A 19,279-nucleotide genomic window follows, 5' to 3' on the forward strand; every position below is an offset into this window, starting at 1 on the left:
AGGTTGAATAGCCTCTTTCATTCTTCCGATTAAAATTAGAAATGTTCATTTTTCATGTGTATTTGTTGTTGGGGTTTTTTTATGACACAGTACTGATCCTGAATGCTGAGTACTTCTAAATGCTGATGCTCCCCTGATCCTTTGAGTCTTTTGACAGAGAAGTCATGCTGCAATGAAGCCTTGGATTATTCAGTTTTCTTTTAAACTGTGACTTCATCCCCAGCGAGCCGTCGGATTGCAGCGCTGGTTTCGGACACGGCCCTGGCAGGTGGTGGCACCGGGGAGGAAGAGGGCTGGAGGCGAGACGTCCACCTCTGGCTGCCTGCCTGCCACGGAGAGGGAGCCTTGTCCCAGTGCTTTAAATTCCTGTCAAGTGTTTAGATCTTATTTTGTGCTGTAGAGTTTCTGTATTTAGTGTAAATAATCTTGTTGTAAATTAGTGTTTCCCAGAGGAAACTCTCTAGCTGTAGCGAATGGCTTTGTCAACAGTGCTGTGCTCTTGTACCAGCAGAAGGGGACGGATCCTTTGTCACTGCCCAGAGCTGGGCAGAGACAGTGCTCAAGAAATTCCCATGAACAGGGCTTTCTGCTCCCTGTTTTTGTCTTTCTCACAGATGGGTCTGTTTGTTTTTGATTAAATATTAATCAAAAATCAATTTATGACTCTGTGTAAGTGGTATTAGATAATTCTCCTTTTATCCATGGTAAATAAAAACGTTGTTCGAACACGAACAAACAGCAGTCTTAGCCTGGTTCAAGTTTAAAAGTATATTGGGAGAGGAGATCGTAATTAGAATTGCAGATTTCATAATTGAATGTGTTCTTATTTCACAAGAATAGTTAGTTTAACTGTAGCAGGGTAACAAAATAAATGGAACTAAACATCTAAATGTTTTGCAGAAGGGCAACAAAGTAAGACTAACAGATCTTTCAGTAGAATAAATGATTTTCTTTCATGAGCAGGGAGGGGATTCCCGAGGAGTTAAAGTGCACCCTTGAAGATGATGGAAAATTTGGACAGCCTGCAGGATTTTGGGGTCTGAGTGCTCCGATTCACTTCAAGGGTGAACCGAACATCCACCCTGCGCGTCCAACAAACAAATTCATTTCAAATACAGAGGCTGGCTTGGAGGTAGCTGAGGAGATGTTGTCATACCATCGTTCGTGGTGACATGTCACTCTTTTGGAGCGAATTACCAAACCAGCTCAGCCAACGGGTGCTTGCTGTGGAAGCACTGAGCCTGGGACCGCTGCACCACCCAAGGCAGTCCCTCGCTGCGTGACACAGCCGGTGCACCGCGCTGTGTGCCTGGGAGAGGCACCCGGGGGGGCGGTTGGTGTAAGGCACCAGCGGCTGTTCACTAGGGCACACGGGGCAGTGTCAGCAATGGGGTCTGCATTTGGCAACGTGTTTGTGCCTTGCACAGCTGGTACCTGAATTTCCTTGCTCCTTGAGGCCAGAGTTACATCGCTATTTATCCGTTTTGATGTTTGGAAAAAGAGTTGAATCTAGGTTGTTGCAGGTGGATGGATGTAGCTTCTTATTTCTAAAAGTGAAACAGCACCTCAAGGATTTCAGCATGGATTGTGGCCCCAGCAAAAAGTAACTTGAAAAGAAAGAGAATACCTGATTTTGTATAAATGACTTCTGTACTGCTGTTGGTACAATAACACGAGTGTTACCAAACTTCAGTAGAACCCGGAGCGTTGTGGTATGCCGGTCAGTGTAATGCCTTTTCCACCCTTCTCCCTCCTCTTATTTCGAGCCCACCTCTGGGTGATCCCGGGATCTGTGAGGCAATACTGCACTGCTGGGGGTTGTATGGGGGATTAAAAGCGGGGCAGTAAGGACGTACCAGTTGGCAGATGCTTCCCACTTGGATTCCTTCTTCAGATGTTAGTCTGCTTCTGTAAGATGAAAGGGATTGAGATATCCAAGTTGCCATTTTAGTTGCTTTTTATACTTTGGCATTTTGACAGCTTATAGTCATTATAAATGGCCGCATTGTCTGGAAGACTTTACTCTTTAGGATTTCAGATATTACTGAGTCTGCTCTAGTCCAACAAGACAAAAAAGTTTTTATTAAATAAGTTAATTTGGGGGAATAATTTTGTCCTGTTTTTTCATGTTTCAGAGCCTTTTTCTAAATGCACGAGAGGAGACAAACGTGCTCTTGAATATAAATGTCTTCATCCCTTGCTTTTGTAAAGCCAATCAGCCCCAAAATGCCCACTCTTATAGATCACTGTTTAGCTATTTATACTACATATAATGAGAAGGGAGCATTTTTATAATTATTTGGATTGTGAGGTCCATTAGACTCGAAGGATGACACTGATGAATTCGTGGCTCCAGGATTTCAGAAGTGTTGAGATGAAGTTTGCTGTACGGGTGAATGAAATCTGGGCAGAGAGGTGGCTTGAAGCTTTCTGAAAGCGTACGTTCGGGGCATTAACTATGCCAGGAGGATTTCACTAGGAGAGCAGCTGGTGTTTCTTGTTTTCAGAGTTCATACTTTTTTTTGCCCCAATGCCAAAAAAGGAAACTTTCTTGTGTGAAAATCAGTAGTACGCCGTTTGTTCCGCTGCAGGTAAGGGGGACCTGGTGTAATTCTTACCACAGGGTAGTTAGATGAGACTGGAATCCACCTAGCTTTCTTACTTAGGAATAACATGTGTCCATTGTAATTTTGCAGTGGGAAAGCTGATGTGTTTTTGTTTTGTTTTGTTTTTTTTTAACTCTATCCGTAGCTAGCTGTTGTGGAAGGCAGCGTGTCTGCTGTCCCAGTCTAAGCGTACCTGCTGGTTGTGTGATAATGCTGAAAGTGATTGGCGTCCCCTAAATTAGTCAAACGCTGTTCACGTTTAAATAGGAATAAAGAGGGCTGGTTTATAAGAATATTGATCAATACAAATATATTCGATTTGAAATGAGCCATGCAACAGCTTGAAGCACTTCTTTGCTGTAAATGCTGCCCTCCAGCTCCCTTGTGGTCTCCTGGGAGCTGTAGCTGGCTCTGGTGGAGTGACGTGAAGTTACATCGCTTGAAGATACGGCTTATGGCCAGGAGAGCTCTTGTCTTCTCAGACTCATTCCTACTCGGAGCTGGCATAGAAAAAAACTGGACTGGAGACTGGCATGCTTTTTTCTTGGTCTAGAAAGTAGTAAGTTTGGGAAAGCTTTCTAAAAAGCAAAATAAATTTCTGTAAATGAACAGTATCTCCTTGTGGTAGAAGGAGCTAAAGTGCAGCTGAAGGCCGGTCACTTTGTAAGAACTGTAGGTGTTAGCGTTGTACGTGCCATTAGTTTGACAGCAATTGTGACTTTTAGTTGCCTTTTTTTCTTCTGGCTGAAGCACTGAAGAGAAGCGATTGTCTTCATGTGCATGTGACCAGCTCTAGGTCCTTGTCAGCCCTCCCTGTACCTTTTCCAGTCGAGTTTCCTTCTTTCTAGGGGTGAAGGTGCCAAGTCCTCACCGGCATGGGTTTTGGCGAGGGTCTGCACGGGAGGAGGGTGCAGCTGTGTGACAAGAGTACAGAGCGGTGTGCTGGTGGGCTGGGGCGTTACGGCGTGCTTTTGGGTGATAAAAAAAAATGCTGGGCCATTTGTTGTGCAAGAAAGATGGAGTATCACTGGGAAAAACTTCTTGGCCAGTTTTGACTCGTTCTGTTTGTTACTTTTGTTTGCTCCCAGAGTGCAGGGAAGAGGATTGAATTAAGCTTCAGCATCCTCTGTTATTGGGCCAAATGCCGCTACTTCTACTGCCAGCAAAGCCCACAGATGATGTGTAGGCATGAGGAGTGTGGGAGTTTCAGAATACACAGCATCTTTTAATTGACACTGGATTTGTAAAGTGCAGCTTGTGTAACTGGTGATACCTAATCGCTCTCGTCCCTTCCAAGAGGCACGTTGATGATCCATATGCCTGATGGAGGTGTTTTTGTTTGAGAGAAGAATTGCATGGCTGATCAGAGATGTCTTGCTGCTGATTTGCCTGCAGGCTTCCAAATGGAAGCCTTTTTCATGTAAATTCGGTATATTCTCTTGCCTACGTGAAGGTTTTATACTTCTAATTTCAAAAATGTTTTCTTTTTTTTTTTTTCCCCCTGCAAAAGCAGACTCATCTTCCTTTGTTTCTCCCCACTCCCATTTTTTATTTTTTTAAAAAAGAGAAGGAAGCGGGGGGATGAGGGAGGGGACCGCGGTGTTGGGGTGAGGCAGGGAACAGCAGGTCACACCGAGCCAGGTGCTGTCTGCTGCTTCTTGAAACGAGGTGGATGTGTGAAATACTGCTTTGCAGGTGTTTTGTTACTTGATCCGGTGTCGTTCCTCCCGAGTGACTCGGCATGTCTAACCCTGCCTGATCCCCAGAAATCATCCTCTGCTTTCCCAAGCTTCCCCGTGGAGGAACCTGTTTGGAGGGTGGCTGCAGTGGCTGCGTGGTTGTGTCTGGACGGAGGTCCGGCTCGCGGCCGCCGCTGCTGGTGCCTCCAGAGGGTGTCTGTAGCAAGTGGGTGGCACCTCGAGTCAGGCTGAAGTGCCCAAAAGAGCAAGGTTTTTGAGACTACATCTTCCTGGGAGAACAAAGGACATTGGGAGAGGGAGGAGAGGAGAAGGATTTGTGTGTGTATATAAATACTTTGATTTTTTTAACTAGGTATAGAAACAAGATACGCTGACATCTGTTTTTCTCGCCCAAAGCAGTTGTTGCCGCGCGCTGCGTGTGGAATAGCTCCGGCCAGCTCTGTGGCGTGGTCCTCCCCAAAACAAAGCAAAACAAACCGCCCCCAGAGCAGCGAAGGTGCAGACTCCTGCAGAATTCCAGCCTACGGACAGTAAGCTTGCTGCCGTTAACTGTTAGGTTCTTAGCCCTTTGTTTTTCCCCAGGGCCTGTGCAGGGTTGATGCCCCTTTTCTGGGGGGCTCGGGGAAGCAGTTGGGGTGAGTGCAGCTGGTGCTTGGGCTCCTGCTCAGCCAGATCCTGATGCTACTCCCAAGTTTCAAGCACAAAGAGGGCCGTGAGGTTCTTGTAGACTGCACAGCCTTAAAGTCAGGTGTTTTCATGTCTTCACTCCATCAGGAGTTTAATGGCAATGCTCTAAAGTAAGTATTCGGTTGATTTCAGTTCTTATTAAAGCAACTTTGAGGTTGCTGTACTGCAGGATTTTTTTTTCCCTTTTGTAAGCCTTGCTGTTTGATTCTCAGCTCCGTGACAATCCCTGTATCGCTATCTTCTACTGCATGTTTCAGCGAAAGCATCGGGAGTGAGGAGCGAGGAGCTGGGCACAACTCGGAGCTCACCTTATCCTATTGCTCTCTCTTCTACCCCCCCTTTTTCTTAAGTAGTAGATTCTAAGTTTTATGAAACATTTCAGTCTGCTTATTCTTAGTTCTGAGAAGATGGGAACAAAATGTTGAGGATGATTCACTTAAATATGTTTTCTTGCTTTAATTTGGTGTTTCTTGATGTGTGTGATATGTACGCAGTGGTGGTAGTGATGTCTATATGCAGCTGTGTCAAAATTAAGAAAGGCTGTGCTCCTCTGAAGCACTTGAGGAAAAACTCCAGGCCAAATTTTGGCTCCCTTGTAATACTGTGTGTGTTGTCAGTGACTTGGGAAGAGCCGGGCTGTTTTCTTTGTGTAGTTGTGCCGTGATAATAAAGGACAATGTTTTTCCCGGTGATCCGATTTTTAGAATTTTCCTCGTGCTCCGGGCTGCTGCTGGTGGGCGACCTTTTTTTAACGTTTCCTATAACGCAGATTGCTTTTAAAACCTGATACGGAGCCCGTCGTGGCTAGAATGCTCCAAATGTTTTCAAAGCTAGCTAGTTACAGCACAAACACACACAACTCTGTGCCTCCCAAAAATAGGCACCTGAAGTGCAGCACAGAGGACGAAATTGAGCTGCCGGGTTTGGGGCTGCCCTGCCGGGCTGTCTCCCCACACGGGCTGCGCTTGCATTCCTCCGGCCGGGGGCCCGGGCCTCTTTTGAAAGCAACCTTTCAGGCTCATGAAGCTGCATTGTGTAAACATCTTCAGCAATAATTTATTCTCTCGCAAGAGGCCAAACTTAATCCTCCCATCCCGGTTAGAGCTGCCTTCGATGCGAGCCTGAGCACCACATTTTGTGTCTTGCAACAGGCGTGACATCACATGAATAGCAACATAATGTGGTCAAATACCATTTTAAACAAATTGAAAAATCCTCCCCCGTGGGGCAGCTGCGTTGGGAATGTTCGTCCTTCATCTGTATGTTATCAGGGTAAATACCAAGCCTCGGTTTTGCTCCGATGTTTCTGTATGTGTAGAAAACACTGCTAATTTCAGTGCACCGATAATCCTCACCCCCCTTGTTTTTTTTCTTGGGGAAACAAGCAAACCCCATAAAAGCAAGGAGGGGAAGAATCTGTATTAAAATTGATCTGTATAGAAAATGAGTGGAGTTATTTTCTGTAATCCATGAAAATAGTTTGTTTTAAACAAATTTGTGACGTCCTTCAGGAGAAACATATGCCTTTATTTTTTTTCCCCTTTCCTATAGGAGCAGCGTTCTTCACTTCTGCTTCCTTAGGCTTTTGTAGCACAGCCTCAAAAGCTCCATGTTGTGTTTACTTCCTGCATACGCTCGCCTGAGCAAGGACACGGCACATCTTTGGGGTTTACCTCTGTCTCCAGCCCCGGGAGGTTGTTTACTGCTTTCTGCCTGGAATAACAGGCTGGTCCCGAGGATCCTCCCTGCGGAGCAGGGCTGGCTTCTGCCGACGGACCGCGGGGATGCTGCCGGTGGCAGGATGCTGCCGGTGGGCACGGGATGCTGCAGGGCAGGCAGAGCCCCCGGCAGCACGAGGTCAGCCCGCGTCTCCTCCTGGAGGGAATAAAACAGTGAGACCCTTTTCAGGAGCGAGGTGTGTTTAAGCCTACGTTTGGACGCTGCACCTCTTCTAAATTTGGGTTTCTCCTCGTTAATGCGGGAGCTGTTTTAATCGTTCTCTAGGGAAAAACCTGGGGTTGCTGGAGGGTGGGTTATTTTGGTGTTTTTTTTTCCACCTTTTAGAAGAGGCCAAGGTCTGTTTTGGAGGACAGGGAAGGCGGAGGAAAGGGTGGAGGGCAGCAGGGCAGGGTCTGCCCTTCTGAGCTCCTTTGTGCGGCTGCAAGCCCTTGGGAAGCCAAGTCCCTGCAGCTCTTTTCCCTGCTCGTGAAGGGGACGGGGTTGCCGTGGCCATGAGACACACGTGGTGCAGTGGTGGGAGGCGAGCAGCTTAGAGCTTCTTGCTCCTTGTCCCCGCACGAAGCTGCCCTTGGGGTTTTCCACCTAGGGGTGGCTGTCCCAACACCTGGGGAGCACGGTGCAGGACGCGGGGAGGCGTTGGGTTCAAAGAAGTGGTTTTCTGCCTCTTGGGGAGTGGAGCTGTGCATGGGAACAGGGACCCCTTGCCCGGCGGCCGCCCCGCTCCATGGCCATGCTGGCTCGGCAGGGCCCTAGCTCATTACGTGCTCGTTGCGTGCTCACGTTTATTTCCCTGAGTGCCAGAGCTGCTTGTAAACCAGCCTTTGTGACGAGGTTTACAGCCGTGATAGGGCCGACAGCGGGTCGGATTTGAGCATCGCTGTGCCCATCAGGGAGGCTGTGGGGTTTCTGGTGTTGCTCGAGTGATGTACGGGTGGCAGAGCCCCGTGGAGTTGATGGTTCCCACTATTGCTTCCAGTCGCGGCAGCATGCGGAGCTCAGTCGGATCCTCTACCTGCCTCCATGCGGGTCCTGGTGGAGAGAGAGAGCGCTTCAGAGAAGTTGCTGATAAATAGGAACAACTAGGAAAGATTTAGGCCAGAAAAAAAAAAAAAAGAAGTAAAACTACGAGTCCATCGGGGTATTGCAGTAAAAGCGTAATGGTCTTTGGGTACTAAGCTTAAAAATCCAGACACCCTAAGGAAATACAACGGAATTGAATTAGTTGCAGGAGTTAATTCGTTTTTACTAACTCCTGCTATTAATCATTTAAATTATTTGAGGTGGAAATTATAATAGTTACTTTTTGGTGTATTTCAGGATACTCTCCCCTCCAGTAATTTGACCTAGTTTACCAGTGTTTAAATTCTACTCTCATTTTGAGCACATTCTTCCTATTACGAGCTTTGTCAAATCTTTCTGAATACTCTCCTGTCTACTCCGTTCCAGGGTCAGATGGGATACACGTTATCTCCTGGCTAAAGAAAAGCAATGGTAAAAACAAGTACTAGTTCAGTCCCTTAGCAGAATGGATGCATCTGACCTGAAAAAAAAAAAAGGCTTGTATGCCCCCAAATCTACTTTTCCCTTCTCAAACAGTATCTGTTGGCCACGTTTTACTTGTTTCTCTTGTAAAGCCCTTGCTTTGCATCCTTAGAGCATTCAAGTTACAAAAGCCTACAGCTAGCTACCTTTCTGCCTACCTGTGCTGAAACAAGATGGTTTAAATATTTTCCTTTTTTCCATTTTACACTTCTAGTAGTCTTCTGTTTTGAAGAAGAACTTCATAACCAGGTTTTGCCTGTCAAAAAACTGTTTTGTGAAACCTCTTGGCAATTTCTGCAGGAATTATTTGTTCTATATAAATTTCATGGTGCTGTGTAAATGATGCACGTGCTCCGGGGAAGCAGAATATTCTGGAGGCGATGTGTGCGTGGAGGAACCTTGCTTTGTTGTGATAGCACGCATCTCTAGGACAGATGTACTCGACTAATTTTCCTGAATTCAATGCAAATTAGTACTCATGGATAGTGCAGGGTGGCAGCTTACTAGCGGCTTTTGTGTTTTTCTGTGAAAAATGACATGTGCTGCTTTCAGCGGCAGTCAGAACATGCAGTTACTTGGTGTGTTTATCAACGAGCAAAACTGACAGGTCTTTAGATGGAAGCTGACGAACAACATTAGTGCTCATCCCTTTGACTTGTGCTCTAATATGTTTTGTTGCAGTCCTCTTCAAATGTTCAGAGTGTTGTGGATCTGATAAAAGCAATGTAAGGAGTTAGGGTAAACTTGTAGAAAGTTAGGGTCTGTACGGCTAGGGTAGCAATTAGCATCTCTGCTTGGTGAATTCTTAGTATTAAATCTTCGTATTTAGAAACTTAATATTAAAACTTTGAGGTTAATCTAGTGATTTTGTTTGTTTCTTACAACTCTGTTTTGAGTGAAAATTACAGGTGTGTCATTTTCTTTTAAAAGGAAAAAAAAAAAAAAAGGCTTTCACATACTGTGTGGTGCCCGTACCTAAAGTACCACGTCTTTGCATTGATTGTGGAGAGAGACCAGCAATGTTTGTCTTGGATCCTAGCTCTGGCTTCCCAAATCATCAGTAACTGTTCTTCAGAAACTCATTTCTCCATTCTCATCCCCCCACGCTTTGTAAAGGTAGACAAAGCATTTCTACTCCGAGCGATCATCCTAATCATCATGTGTTCAAAAACAATATATATATATATATATATTTTACTTTTGAGGTGTCATGAATTAAGTACTGCTTCGAAAAAAGGTTTTGGCCTGTTGGTGAGTTTATACCAGTTTAATAAGATTTCCTTTGGACTTGTCCAGAATATATGGTATTTAGATAAATGAAACACCTAGTGGCATCCTTTTTGTTATAGTAAATCTATCTTCTACCGTGTGTGCCAGCACAGTTTTCACAGCACTCCAAAAATGGATGAAGGTGAGTTGCTGAAAAGCCTTTAAATGCAAGTGTATGCTATTGTCTGCTCTCCTTTCTATAAAAATTCTATCCTCAAACCGTACAACTCAAGGTTACACGGTGTAAAATAGAGCACAACACCGGTATGAAAATCTCCTTGCCGTGTGTGCTCCCTTCCCTGCGTCTGGTTCCCGGCGGCCGCCCCGCTGGCGCTGGTGTTTTGGGCTCTCGGCGGCAGTGGCTTCTGGCCTTCCAGGTTAAATTCAGCAGGCTTGGGTTTTGTGAGCAGGAGTTAGGCATCCCTTTAGAAATGAGTCCTGTCTGCGAAGGATCCGGGCTGTCACCTCTGTCTTCAAGGCTGTCACTTCCTCACTGCGTCAGACAGGGTAAGGTCACGTCCCTCCTGCAGTTCGTGTTTGCATTTCTCGTTGATGAGACAACCCAAGTACAACAAACACAGGCTGTGGAAGTTCTGGAACATCTTCCATCCCGTCTCCTTTGGTCTGCTAGCCCAGAGCAGGAGGCCGCGAGCCTGGTGCTCTGGCATCACCTGTGTGGCTCGCACCGACCGGGGCTGGCTGATGGGCTCTGCTTGGGTGTTTGAAAGAGCAGAACAGAAGCCATAAAGTCCCTCAGTTGCAACATCAGCTGTGAAATCACTGGCATGAATTATTATTCAGTGTGTTTAAAACAAGATTGCATCTAAAGCCCCCTGGATTTGCTACCTGAGTTTCCAGAGGCGCTGGGTATCTCCCCCCCGGTGGAAGAGAAGCGGCAGCTGCGACGCGGTGCGTGCTGGACAGCCTTTGCAGCAAACGCAAACAGGGTGGGGAGGCAAGGGCTGGGTAGGGTCGGGCTGATCTGCAGCACTTACTGTAAGGAGCTTAAAAAAAAAAAAAAAGGAATAATCTTAGAGTGGCTGTAAATTGCAGGAATTCAGGATATCTCACTTGTGGCTATACCGAAATGTATTGCAGCTCTTCTTTTTATATCCTTTTGTCCTTTGAAATGCCTTACTGTTAGGGTTGGGCTCATATTTATTTATTTCTTCCTCTCGGCAGCTGCAGTGCTCAGACTAGTGGGCTGAGATGCTAACAATGCAGCGCCTGCTGCCAAGAAAAGGAGGTATTTGAATTCATTTTCACTTTCTTATTCTGAATAAAAAAAACAAATAACCCCCCTGTGGTCCCACTGAGTCCTCCCTCCCCTGAAATGTAAATGCATGTGCTGATAGGAGTTCTTGCTGGTGGGGTGTTACATACACCAGCTTACCTGGCAGATAGGAGTGTCTGTGTTCTGGAGGACAAAGCAGTCTTACAGTAATTCACAGTAGCCATGTGAAAATTAATAATTAAAACCAAAATACAGGCATTAGGTTGAATAGCGGTTATTTAACTGATTATAAATTGGATGCTTCATGTTTTCTTTTCTCAATGTTTTTATTTGTTGCCAAGTTTGTTCATGCTGATACGATCTTTATGAGGATTTTTCGCACTTTAACTTATTTTGAGGATGCAGACAAGTCAGACGAATTAGAGGATTGCGGGAGGTTGCTGCGACTGCGGCCCTCGAGGTGCGGAGCTGTGTTGTGCTGTGACCCCGCGCTGCTGTGGGGAGCCGAGGGCGTGCTCGGGGAGCGGAGCTGCGCGGCTCCGGCCCTGGCACAGGGAATTGTACCACGGGGAAAGAAACAGGATCGTGACCTTGCTGAACGTGGGGGCATGGGATGCCCTGGCTGGGTTATAAAGGCAGCAGTTTAACTAAAGGGACGTTATCTATTTGGGGGAATCTGAGAAACCCAGGCTTTGAAATGTCTTTGAAACGTCATTCCTTATTTATATTGCAATATGTTGTTTAAAGCAGATATCAGAAATAATCTTGATGCCGTGACATTTCTTTTTGTCTGCTCGGTTTTTAATAAGCCTCTCATTATGATTCAGAGCACTACACAGAAACCCACTCTGCCATCTTTTTTTAATATATTAAACGATCAGAAATGTGTGTCTTTTGTGGTGAAACCCCATTGCCTCGGTATGAGGAGTGCGCAGTGTGCATGTGTCTTTGTTTAATTCAGCATGTTTTCCTCTTTCAGTACTAGAAATAGGACAGCTTAGTGCTTCGGTTACCACTGCAGCAAGGCGGTGCCTTTCGGCGAGCTCGCAGGGTGTCAGAAGCTGCAGACGAGGCACGCCGAGCACCTCGCAGGTACGCGTTGAGCATCTTCCAGGCACACGAAGCCTGTTGGCTTTTTACCAGCACCTCTCGCAGCCTGGTGCGTCTCGAGGAAACGATACCCAAGGAAGCGAGTTTCTGCAGTGTCGAACTGGCCCTCTGTTGTGTGTGATTCGCGGTTATTTTTTCCTTCCTCCTGAAACATCAGTGTAAAGGATCAGAGGGGTAAAGGAAAAAAAAAATCTGCTGGTACTTGTTTAGAAATATCAAATAACCTCCAGTGTGGGATTTTTATCTCTTTGTGGTAAGAGAGGCAGAGAAAAGACACTTGAAAGCCTACGGCAGCGTAGCCTGTAGGAGCTTTACAAATTGATTCAGATGTTCCATTCAGAACAGAGATTTGATACAGGGTAATGAAATCAAATAGCTTAAAATAATCTTTTATTGATTTTTATGGAGAGAAATCTATACCTGCAGAATCAAACTGAGGCTATGGTAAGAGCTGCCGTTCAATTTTGCTTTGTTTTGTTCATGCATGCTTCTAAAAGCGCATTTTTTCCGTGCCTTGAATGGCTGCCTCTGCTTCCCTTTAATTTTACCCAAGTCTGCAGTTGAGAAATGCAAGCTGAAATGTTAGCAGCATAAAAACATACTGTTAATATACTTGGGTACGTGCGCGCAGTTCTGGAAAGATGATTTCTACGAGGATGTGCCGTGCTGCCTGGCTTTTGTGTGGTGGGGGGCGGTGGCCAGGGCCCTGCCCACAATGGAGCGGGTCCCGGGGGCCGTGGGTGCAGCGGGACCAGGGGCGCAGCAGGGCCGTGCCTCGTGCCTCGTGATGCTGCTCCAGGCTCATAAACACACGTCACGCGGCTGCGCGGCCCTGCAGAGCGGCGGCGGGCAGGGATAGACAGCGGGAGCATTACCCTGATTGGATTTCCCCGCCGCGCTGGTGCTGATTTGAATGTTTGGGAACGAGTGGTGAATGAAACGATAGAAGGTGGCTCTTCTTTTTCTTCTCTTCTTTTTTCTTTTTTCTTTTTTTTTTCTTTTTCCTTTTTTTTTTTCATTTTCCTTTTTTTTTTTCTTTTTTCAGCTGCTGGATTTAGGATGCACAAAGGGTCACTGAACCTATACAGAAAGTTCTTTAAACGCATCTGCCTGCATTGCAGTCTGCTTTTCTTCCTTGGCAAAAATATCTTAACAGGAGCAAGCACTGCACACTTACTGCCATGGAAGAGAATATATAGGTACAGATAGAACGATGGAAGTACATGAGATTTTATAAAACCTAGTTCAGTATTTTTTTTTTTTAATATAACCAGTGGAGGTTTTTATTAAAAATGCGTTTTGGGGCTGGCTGGTGCATTGTTCCTTACCCCCATGGTGTATCCCATGGAAGCCGCAGCACTCTGGATGGGAGATTGTTTGGAAGAGCCTGCCAGCCCTTTATTGTGAATGATTAGACTTCAAAAGCATTTAGCTCTAAATGTAATTATAGCTCAATTTCTCTTGTGTTGAGTCTTTTGATTTACGGTGCGCACATTATAAATGAGTAGGGTACTGCCCGTAAAACAATATATGCTGCAGTACTTCACTAAGAACATAACTTAGACCATGAGATCAGGCATCCAGCTGAATACTTCTTAGTTGTACTCTTCATCTTCAGATATTAGAGCTCAGCAATCCTTTAGTTTGTTGGATGTGTGTCAACACTGCTAATTTATCGCGCTAGCCGTGATCTAAACCAGCAGAAGCTTGATGAGCGGCATGAACTTTGTAGCTTCTGGTTATTGGTAGGGTTGCCAGTAGGGCTGCATCGACATTTGGGAGGTACCAAGTTCGTGGTAATACTTTCTTAGTGGTTTGCAGGAATGACTGATGAGATAATATTTTTGGAGTCTGAGGGAGGAGGCTTGAGAAGTTAAGTGCTACAGGCAGAGGCTGCAGAGGATAATTTGACCAAAGGGGGGCAGGAAAAAAACTGATGGTACGGCGAAGAGGGTGCTGTCCGCATCTGTCTGGTGAAGAGAGATGCGAGCAAAGCTATACGCTGCCGTGCTGCAAGAGAGAGGAAGTCTGAGGGAATGAGAAACTGGCCAAGGGGCTTGTGGACTTGTAGAGTTTCTTTTAAGTTTAGTGTGGCAGATTTCAAACTACGTTTAAACATATTTTGGTTTCCAGAGACATTGCTATTAAGTTCTTTGTGCTGAGCCTTTTTTTTTTTTTTCTGTTAGCTATTGTACTGAGAATCACAAAATGCTCTAAATCATCTTTCCTCAGAGGTACTTAACGCACAGGAACACATTGACCTGGTAATGTCATTCTCTGAATGATAATTTTTTAAGCCAGATACATTTCTTAATCTTAAAAAAGACAGTTTGGAAAAATCTCCCCAGTTGGGATTCAGACACTATGGATTGTGATCCGGGCTGTGCAGCCATGGCAGGTCACGTCGTGTTCAGGTTCCCTGGTCGTGCCGTGGGTGAGGTCCTGTCGCTGCCCCAGCACGGTGTTGAGGCAGGAGGCACACAGCTCCACCGCCTAACCGCGTGGCTGTCGGCGGCCATGGAAATCTGGCAGTGATTGATGCTGGCTGCATAGCAGATACTGTATGTTGATCAGCGGAGTTAGGTGAGAGTCAGAGGTAAAAAGCTGAGACTGAGAGTGTAGATGTGTGCCTCAAAGTGGCTGGGCTAGACCCACCGCACACCACCTCTCTTCAGCGAGCATGAAAAACACAATTCGATTAACCTTGCTTCTCTCAGGTGCTAGATTTGGCAGCGATATCTTTTCTTAAAATCAGTTCTAGGCATGGTGGAAGGATACTCAGCTGTGTAAGCATTTAGGATCGCCCAAGTGGCATCATCTGCATCTGTGATTGAAAAATAAGAATAAAAAGAGGACACAGCAAAGGAAACAGTAGCTGTTTTTATTTAAAAAACAAACTAACTAAAAATTTGTAAGGCCATTTGGCTTACAACTTTTTTGAGGGTTGCTTGTTTGTTTTAAAACAAGGAGCCCTTGAGTCAAAATACCAAAGATAGAAACTTTTGGAAAAGCTTCCTTGTCTATGTTTTCCTAAAGGAATCTTCAAACTGTTTGACATCCTTTGCACTAATGCGGTTTATAATACTCCTTCCAAGCTAAATCTTGCAGTTAAGTGACCCTGTGCTGACAGGTATGCATCTATCATGTACCTTGGTTAGGTCGCTGGGTCAGTACTGTTTGGTCTGAGAAGCCTCGCTTATTTCCATGTGAAGTCTGATATTACAGAGATATTTTAAATTTCAGACTAGGTCCGTTGTTAGAGTGGAAATATTTATTTCTTTGTGGTTACTGATGTATCCACTGATTTTTTTTCTTTTTTTTTTTTCCTTTTGCAAATATCCCCAAAAAGGCTGATTTCTATACATTCACTTTTTAAAAAGGTATCTGGCTTCTGCCTTGTCTTTTCTCTGTTATGTGCTAACAGCCAGGCAAGTAAATGTTTGAACGCCAGGTCATCTGAATAGCCTTGTGTAATCCTGTACTGAAGTCTGTGTTTCAGGGCTTGTTACGTTTTTAAAGGAAGTCACTGTGGTCATGTAGGGTCAGGCGCTTTTGTATATCAAGACAATCAGTTTCTTCTATTTCTAAATCTTTTGCTGTAACCTTGAGTAACTCGCCATCTTGTACTACATCTATTTTCTCCCACTTAAAACGGACATAAAAACGACCACTTGATTAGATTTCATGCTTTGTAAAGCGTTCTGAGAACTGCTGGTTAAAAAGCACTGTATGAACGTGAAGTATATATTTTTCTGTTATTAAGCCTTCATGAAGTTTAATTTGTAGGAACCAAGGCCAAGAAGCTGATGGGAGTAGGAGGAGCAAGCTCTTTAAAACCTGGAAAAGGGAGGCAGAAGGTTTGTCAAATGAACTGTTGGTTGAAAAGAACTTCCCAGGAACGGTCTGAATGGATTAAAAGTTTTCTTTGTGGAGAGGGACATAATGTGGGGAGGAGGGAGGAACTAGTCATTTTGGAGATCCTCTTATAGCAGCTAATCCTCCAGCGCCAGTGTGGCCACCGGCAGATACTGCATCCTTTGGGATGATCTCTGAGGAGCTGCTTTACTTTCTGTCATCACTTTAACAAGCCATGGTGAGTAAATACAGTGCATCAAACGAATCTGAGACATATTTAAGCTGAAGTACATATTAAGGGTAGTAGCTAAGCCAACCCTTTTACTTTTTCCCCATGTCATTTCTAATTCTTAAAAACAAACCATAAAAAACCCTTGAACTTTGTGCAAAAATCTGGTGCTCTGTAATTTGCAATTTAAATGATACTTCTCCATACTTGACTGCAGACAAAATGAGCTCTTCTGTTCCCATCCAGTTTAATGCTTTTAGTTTTGAAGGGGGGACAAATCCTAGAATAATGATTATTTTTCGTTTTCTCTGTTTCTTGTTTCTTAGCCATCAACAAGCAGGATCTGCCATAATTTGGTAGTTCCCTTTTGTTGTTTTTCATTGAAGGCTCAGACCTGCTAATTTGGATTTACATGTTTTATAATCAGTGTGTTTTTCAAATAATATTTGGAGGCTAATGTTTGTGTAATTATAGAAAACTTTTTTATAAATGTGTATGGAAGTTTATGTTCACATAACTGCAGAGGAGGCAAGGCCTTCAATGGCTGGAATAGAGACAGATCCATTTGTTGCTTCATTTTGCAGTCATACACATTGGGAGAGCAATGTCATTTCTAATGATGGAATTGGAAAGCATTTCTCAAATTGAGTGTGCTCTGATGGCAGCGTTACATGGTCCCAGTATGGCTGGCCAAAACCAGTCCCCGAGCTCCTTTTATAGTCACAAGTATCTGGAACTGAGGTGACAGATAACTCTTTGTCACAGCATTTCTCAGCGTCAACACTAGATGCTGCTGCGGATGACACGATATTGATAACTCTGGAATAGCCAGAAATACTTTGTTCTCAGTCCACTTTGTATAGTGTAAGTGTAGACCAGGAGAACTTGGTGACCTGCATGGCTGACAGGTTCAAAACATCAGTAAGTAGAAGGAAAACGATGCACTTTTGAATAGTAAAAAGACAGCACACCATGTGGACTCCTGAAAATGAGAACAGCAGTGCTTTCACCCATTTAACCTCTACAGCCAAATGTATCTGCAGTTACTGGCTCACGATGACCCATAGCTGGAAGAAAATGTAATTGTAATCTTGTTTACTGCAGCATCCCTGAGAAATTAAACTTAGAATTCAATAAATTAGCCTTTTCTCTATAGGTGTTTGTAGGTGTCCTATAAACCTAATACTTTCTAGGGCAAATGGAGTTGTGTGAAATCTTTACAGCCTGTCTGAAGTATCTGCATGAAATTATAAATGATTTTGTTGCTGAATTGCATAGTTTGTTTTGGGAAAGGTAAGATGTTGCTGCTTCTATACCTCATACTAATCCTCTTCAAAATAAATGAAATGCACAGTGGAATTTTAACTTTAAAAGAGAGTTTTAAAAACTCTAGTAAGGTGTCAGTTAAATTGTAGAAGGATTTGTGTTTTAGTTGCTGCAACGTAGCCCTATTTAATGGAGTGTGTACTGTGTGGAACCTGTGGTTTTAATAAAAAAAAATCAAAAGATAAGCTTTGCTGTATTTAGTTTTTCAGACCTCTTTGCTTAAAAAAGAAGTTTCTCCATAATTCTGATTTTTAAAAAAATCCATATTTAAATCACTCTCTCTAAGTGAGGTGAATTTCAGCTTCTTGGAATGAATTTAGATCGCTTTTCTTCTTGAAATGTAAGAAGAATTCTTAATAGCTTTTTGGAGGTTTGTCTCGTGTTACAGATACGCACAGTCATGGAAAAGAAACCAGCAGCATTACTGTGTAGATGGTGAGAAGCACAGATTGCCTTTACCTTTTGAATGTCTGACTCACCAGAGTTGTCTGTCAATCTTGACTGCTTTATTGTAAGGGGGGAAAAAAAGAAGTTGAATAAACTGGAAATAATTACTAAAGTAATGCTGATTGCGGGTGCGCAGAGCAGCTTTGCAGCCTACCTACAGCAGCGACAGCGATGCTGGGATGAAAGGGCAGGAGGGAAGAGGGCTGCTGCCCCTGGGTGCCTGTGCTGAGCTCCGGCTCGGGCGGCTCAGCGAGCCTGGGCCCTCCTTAGGCTGATGACTTCAGCCCCAGCGCTTGGTTTCAGGTTGGCTTAATTGTTTGCAAAACACGTTTGGGGGTTCTCCCCATGCTGGTACTTGTTCTGAGCACATAGAAAATGCAAACAAACCAGACACTGGGCTCTGTGTGGGTTTATGGTGATGTTTCTTTACGAGTTCCTGTGTCTGGAAGTGTGATGTGTTAGGCTGCTCTGCTCAGCTATTAAAACAGCATTTGTTTGCACTTAACCAAAATACATTTTTGTTGACTTAGGCCGTCTTTTGTTTTTGAAATCTAGTTCTGCTTTATACGATGATTTTTGTGATTTCTCTCTCTCTCAGCTAGGACAAATACAAAGGACAAATGTATTTTGCTGGAGGAAAACTTTAACAGTTCAGTTAGACGTATTTGACCACACTGGCCACTGCTTTCCTGGTGATACTTTTGGTTAGTAGGAATGGAGGCTTAATCTTTTTAAGCACAGTCCAGATCTTACCACATTTTGGTGTGTGGAAAATGTAGATTCCCAGATAAATTATCCTGAACTTGAATATGGTCTGACTGCTCAACACTTTGGGGTTTTTGTGGAAATCACCTCAGTCTCCACGTGGAGGCTAGAACACGAAACAATTGCACAGAAAGAGAAATATTTCTTTGCTTCCTTTCCCCTTTGGTGCTGGGCAGGTAGTCTGTCTGCCTTCTCTTAGTGCTTGGTGTGGTGACTACTGTTGGGAGCTCTCTTCTGACTGCAAAACCGAATAGAAAGAGCTGTGGGTTTGTCAATTTTTGTGATTTATTATAGCTCAAATAACCATAATGAATCTAACTCCTTGAGAGTTGGACCCAAACTCAGCCACCAGAACCTATTTTGAATTTGAAAAATCTTCCGTCTTTTGTCTGTCACTAGTGGGGGTTCCTCACAGCTCCGTTTTAGGACCAGTTCTCTTCAGTGTTTTCATAAATGACTTGTATGCACAACTTGAAGGCATAATGAGTAAGTTTGCCAATGTTAATAAATCGGGAGGAGCCATTGACTCCCTTGAGGGTAGAGAGGCCTTGCAGAGAGATCTTGACGAATTAGAGGGTTGGGCAATCACCAACTGCATGAAGTTTAACAAGAGTAAGTGCTGGGGCTACCCTGGGGGGGGCGAGAGAGGGTGGGGAACAGTCCTGTGGAAAGGAATCTGGGGGTTTTGGTCAACAGCAAGTTGAAAATGAGTCAGCAGCATGCCCTGGCAGCCGAAAGGGCCAGTTGTGTCATGGGGTGCATGAGGTAT

The 19,279-nt window shown here is 44.4% G+C and overlaps 1 protein-coding gene across 3 annotated transcripts in view; it reads left to right on the forward strand.

Annotated features, from left to right (window-relative positions):
- IGF1R (insulin like growth factor 1 receptor) overlaps nt 1-19,279 on the forward strand; it is a 180,806-nt gene that overhangs the window by 100,696 nt on the left and 60,831 nt on the right. The window contains exon 1 of one of the 3 annotated variants that reach the window (XM_083849789.1): nt 5,086-5,103. The exons of the other annotated variants lie outside the window; for them this stretch is intronic. Within the exon in view, the coding sequence (XP_083705915.1) occupies nt 5,103 (1 nt within the window). The 5' untranslated portion in view covers nt 5,086-5,102. Of the gene's footprint in view, nt 1-5,085; nt 5,104-19,279 lie in introns of those variants that run through there. 3 annotated transcript variants of the gene reach the window in all.

Source organism: Anser anser, assembly GCF_964211835.1.
Source record: "Anser anser genome assembly, chromosome: 10".
In the NCBI taxonomy this organism is placed as follows: Eukaryota; Metazoa; Chordata; class Aves; order Anseriformes; family Anatidae; genus Anser; species Anser anser.